This window comes from Cyprinus carpio, chromosome A13 (assembly GCF_018340385.1).
Source record: "Cyprinus carpio isolate SPL01 chromosome A13, ASM1834038v1, whole genome shotgun sequence".
NCBI classification, from domain to species: Eukaryota; Metazoa; Chordata; class Actinopteri; order Cypriniformes; family Cyprinidae; genus Cyprinus; species Cyprinus carpio.
The window spans coordinates 26,824,456-26,829,927 of NC_056584.1; the positions used below are offsets into that span (position 1 = coordinate 26,824,456).

At 34.1% G+C, this 5,472-nt stretch overlaps 1 protein-coding gene and 1 non-coding gene across 2 annotated transcripts; both read right to left on the reverse strand.

Moving 5' to 3' along the window:
* Positions 1-748: 748 nt before the first annotated feature.
* LOC109084186 (mitochondrial import receptor subunit TOM20 homolog) lies at positions 749-4,123 on the reverse strand. Its single transcript, XM_019098878.2, has 5 exons — positions 3,892-4,123; positions 3,449-3,495; positions 2,053-2,134; positions 1,821-1,963; positions 749-1,211 (listed from the first exon to the last, which is right to left on the reverse strand). Exons 1-5 carry the CDS (start codon positions 4,013-4,015, stop codon positions 1,167-1,169), a joined length of 441 nt encoding a protein of 146 aa, XP_018954423.1. The 5' UTR covers positions 4,016-4,123; the 3' UTR covers positions 749-1,166.
* LOC122147357 lies at positions 1,657-1,790 on the reverse strand. Its single transcript, XR_006161596.1, has one exon. It is a non-coding gene; the product is annotated as a small nucleolar RNA SNORA14 (small nucleolar RNA).
* Positions 4,124-5,472: the final 1,349 nt, after the last annotated feature.

The following is a 5,472-nucleotide window of genomic DNA, read 5'->3' on the forward strand; positions in this document are numbered from 1 at the left end:
AAGTTTAACAGTACTAAAATTTCTAAAACTAAAAAAAAAAAAAAAAAAAAAAAAAAAAAAAAAAATAATATATATATATATATATATATATATATATATATATATATATATATATATATATATATATATATATATATATATAGAAATATAATAAGCACATGACAAAATGACAAACTTAAAACCCAAAATGAAAATATAAAAATAAAAGCTAATTTAATATAAGCCCTATAATAGTGTTTATTGTAGTGATTAATCATTTTCAAAATAATTGCTTGCATTTTAAAGCTAAAACTGAAGTTATTGGCTTTGCAAGTGTGTTTTCTCATCTGTGACTCTTGGTAAAACAATCAATCAATCAATCTACTCGTATTACTTCTGCCTCATTTGTCATTTATACCACACATCTGTACTTCTGTTGTAGTTTATCTGAATACTGAGGAATGTGTGCAACCATACGCACATGATAATAAATGTAGTGATCATACTAAGAGACACATGTTGTGATATGTCATTATAAACATATTCAGAAAAACTTCTGAATGCCCGTGTTGACCAATAGCAGTTTAAACCAGGATAGATGTTTTTGTGTTTTAACATTAAAATCCTGTCTCTTCAATTCAGACAACTGTAAACTCAAGTTTATAGTTTATAATAATGTGTGTGTTTGCACTGCCTCCTGGTGGAGGAGCACTGCAATCACGAACTGAGCACCAGAGGCACATGCAGAGATGTAGAAAGCAAGACCACATTCTTGATTAAAGTATTTAATGAATACAATCGCTCAAAGTTAAGTGCATACAAATTACAAATGTGCCCAAAACACTTTCATACTCAAAACGATTCAGAGACAAAACATTGCAGATAACACACGAAACTGACATGATTAACTACTAAATGTGAGGAAAATATATAAAATCACACATTAAAGGAACTGCTTTGTGTTTGTGTCTGCAACATACGAACACTTCATCAGTAAAATATTAAACTCTTAATTTGATGTTTTCGTTTGCATCTGTGATTGTTACAAGAAATCATGTTTGGAATAAAAAGAACACCTCTTTATATGAACTATGAAACAGACAGAGAGTGCTGTGCAACCAAACACAGGAATGAACACGATGAATGAAATACCAGAGAGAGAGCTGAAGATCAGCAGACGTCACGTTTCACTCCACGTCGTCTTCCTCCAGACTCTGAGCGCTCACGATCCGCTGTGAACAGAGAACATGCTCACGGTTAAAGTAAAAAATATACATTTGCTTTAAATCTGCTCCCCCTCAGATCATCCGAGATCTAGATTAATTTGTTTCTTCATCAGATTTGGAGAAATGTAGCATTGCATCACCGTCTCACCAATGCATGTGAATGGGTGCCGTCAGAATGAGAGTCTAAACAGCTGATAAAAACATCACAATAATGCACAAGTAAAGTCTACAATCCATTTTCACTGGAGTTAGCATTATTATGGATTATGGACTTCACTTGTGGATTATTGTGATTTTATTCTGACGGCACCCATTCACATGCATTGGTGAGACAGTGATGCAATGCTGCATTTCTTCAAATCTGATGCATGACGCATCTCAGAGGGTAAATATTTTCAGGTTTGGGTGAACTATTTCTTTAATAACAGCATGTTGTCAGTGACATGTATGTCAATGTCCAAGAGGTGAAATAGCTAATAGTCACTGCGAAGAAGACATGTAGCTTTGGAAAGTTCTTGGCTTTCTCTTGCATTCCTTCTTGTCCCAGAAGCTACAGCAGCTCACGGGGGGTTTTAAGGACTGCGGTGATGGGTGTGGTGTGTATGTGGCGCTCACCTGACTGATCGTGGGCAGTTTGGTGAGCAGCATCTGGAAGACGGGTGGAGGCAGAGTCTGCTGGAGCACCTGCAGGAGCTGCTGTGGTTGGCCGCAGACGGCGATGGCGTTGGTCAGGTGATCAACACCCTTCTCATAGTCTCCTGAGGAACACGTATCACTTCCTAACTCTTCATGGCAGTCAGAGTAGAGCTAGAGACCTCGTGAAAAAGATACAGAGACAAACTCTCACCCTGCGCCAGCAGCTCCTCGCCCAGCTGGATCTCGTCCAGGAAGAACTTCTGCACGGCTGCTGCATCTTTAAGATCTGGCAGCTGAAAGATAAAGACTGACAATCTCCTGCATATGGCCACGCTTCATCGTCTTCATAAAGCTCTAGAGAAGCGTTCAAACTGAAATGCAGTGCTAGGACAGTTAGAGTAAAACATCTCAAAATAAATAACAATAAGATATGTCAAACTAAATCATTAGATTGGAAAAATTTTTTTTTAAAAAAAATTTATAAGATCTAGCTAAATTGTTAAATTAAAATAGATTAAAAATTATTAAAAGCAGAAAATGATTAAAAACTGATTACAATAACTAAATTAACAATAAGATCTAGCTAAGTTGTTAAAATAAAATATAAAAGTATTTAAATGAATAATTATTGAAAAAAAAATTCTAACTGTGATAAAAAATAATGAAAACTTAATACAATAAAACTAATTAAATAATAAACATTAAGACCTAAATAAATTTGATTAAAATAAATAAAAATTATTAAAATCAGAAAATGAATTAAAACTGATTAGAATAAACAAACAATAAGATCTAACTAAATTATTAAAATATAAAATGATTTAAATGAATAATTATTGAAATAAAAATGTAACTAAATGTGATAAAAAATAAAAAATTTATATGAGAAAATTAATACAATAAAACTGATTAAAATAAATCAACAGTAAGACCTAACTAAAATACATAAAAAAACTAAAAACAAAAAAAAAAATAAAACTAATTAAAACAAAAAATAATAAAAAACAAATATAAACAAAAAAAACAAACTAAAAAAAACAAAAAAAAACAAAATATAAAAAAATATAAAATAAAATAAAAAATTATAGAAACAAAAAAAATCTAACTATATTTGATTAAAATAAATGAAAAAACGAATGTGAGAAAATGAATACAATAAAACTGACTAAAATAAATAGACAATAAAACCTAACTATATTTGATTAAAATAAATGAAAAAAATAAATACAAATAAAAAACAAGATCTAACAAAATAAATTGCTTAAAATTAAATATATAAATAACAATTATAATAAAACAAATGCTTAAAGAATTACAGTAAAGTACGATAGTGATATAAAAATAAAACTATATAATAATGTAACAACAGAATCTAAATATTTTCTAAAGAATATTTTTCACACATTTATATACTTTTCTCATAGCATAAAGTGGGCCTTTATACATGAAAATATATAGCTTTCTTTTAAATTGAATTTTTTAAATTTTTAAGCATCATATTTGTGGGTCGGTGGTGTCTAAAAGCCTGAAAAGTACTGCTCTATAGGAACATCCATAATAATGACAAGAATCATAAACATCTAAAGGTGATCAGATGTTTGACCTACTTGAGCAAGTCCACATTTATTTTGAGCAGCTCTCTGTTTCTTCCTCCCTAAGAAAGAGAGAAGTAGCTGATTTGATTCAAATCTCGAATTGAACACATAAATCCAAGACACCAGACTGATTCGATTCAGCCAATATGATTCTTCATCATCTACAACACTTAAAATGAGGCGATATTTACACTTGGTGGCGACTGATCAGACAGCTTTGCGATTATGAAAGTATGAACACCTAACAGGTGAACCGTTCAAACGAACCGATTCAATGAATCATTCATACGCGCAGCCCATCGGGGGTCAAAATAGAGTTTATTATCTGAACGTGCCCGACCTGCTAGTTATTATCAATACACCGGGTTGTAATCTAAACACCAGCTGACTGCATTAAAACTAACCAGCGTTCTAGTAATGACCAGTGACCTAGTCTCGCCGATCACATGACTCACGTTCACGCAGTCTGGTTTTGAAGTTCGGATCGCTGCGTCGCTTTCTGTCGAAATAGATACAGTACCCGATGAAGAGCGCGCCGCAGACGCCCGCGGCGATCGCGCTCGGTTTGCCGCCCATCATCGCGGCGCCGTTAACGGAGATCTGCTGCCGCCGCCGCTCCTGGAGAACACGTGTTCACCGAGGAGACGAAGGACCCCTCTGATGACGAAAGCGCTGTGGGAGTGTTCGCTGCAGACGCCTGAAAGATTAAGATTTTACACGGAATACTCTAAATTGGGTAAAAAATGCTTTTATTTTTGTAGTTGCTTTTGTATTTTCCCTGTTCTTTTGTTCTGTTTAATTGTATAATATTCAATATTTGCATTGAACGAAAGTGCATGTGTAATGTTAATGTTTATTCAGTTTTATAGCATTTTATATGCAGAACACTAATAATAATAACAACATTATTACATCTAATGCTTCTCAGACCCTTTTCATTCACATAATTATTAGTGTTATAAAAATAAAACATCTTATTAATTTTTAATTTGAATTTCTATTAATTTATACGAACTTTCCAGGGTTCATGATTGCTTAGTTTTACAGTGATTCGTGTAAATATATTTCTATTTGTTAGAATTCTATTTTGTCTGACAGGAACCAAAGTGGACATTCGAGGTCACAAACTATGGCATTTATTTCAAAGGCTTTTCTGCTTACATTTGTACAATAAATTACACACGGTCCATCTTCTGATGAGCTTAATAAATATGACAGAACTTCCCGTTCAGCTTTGACACTCTCTCTCATGTTTACAAACATCTCTGAACATTCCTGTAAAGATCCATAAAACTTCACAGCTCGTGTACAGACTGGAAAACACCACGTTATAAAAAGAAAAGCACAGATTAACGGAAATGCACAAAGACGAGAACCAAAAAGTATGAAAAACTGAATCAAAACTAACTTCTATGCAAGAACGGATAAGAAAATGAACATGCTTCTACCTTCCGGAAGTACACGGACGCTACGGTAAAACTGTACAGAAAGGTACATGGTATTAACAGTGCAAGATATTAAATAGCTCGACTCAAACACACTTCTCAATATACAAATGTGTAAGAAAGGCACACAAGTGCCGACCTCCACAGACCTTCAGGTTATGATACAAGAGGGGGTCTATACAAAGATAACTCTGGAGACGTTTGAACACGTAAGCCTTCCCCTGGTCAGATCGCGCGGGACGAAACCACCGAGGTTTGGAGATGAGCGCGCGGACGATTTTAGAGTTAAGAGAGCCACATAAAAGATGTTTGATGGTCCTCATCGCTTCTCTTGGTGTTATGGTAGTAATTCAGCCCATAATGAACGAGTCATTCCTAACCACGCTGTTATTCTTCTGTGACGGTGATGCTGTGATATGGAAGCTTGTTTCTGCCGCTGAATACACGCAGAACTCTGAGATTAAAGCTCACAGTTCACGTTTATTTCCTGCAGTTGTGAGTTTACATCTAGCAATTACTGCCGTGTTTTGTCTCTCAGTTTTGTCTTTTTCCTCAGAATTGAGTTTGCAACTTGCAATTCTGACATTTCTG

Coding starts and splice junctions, on each gene's coding strand:
- LOC109084186 (XM_019098878.2), bottom strand. CDS start 4,015: ATGATGGGCGGCAAACCGAGCGCGATCGCCGCGGGCGTCTGCGGCGCG. Junction 1,964..2,052: donor CGAGGAGCTGCTGGCGCAGG/GTGAGAGTTTGT, acceptor CGTGTTCCTCAG/GAGACTATGAGAAGGGTGTT. Junction 1,212..1,820: donor AACTGCCCACGATCAGTCAG/GTGAGCGCCACA, acceptor CTCTGTTCACAG/CGGATCGTGAGCGCTCAGAG.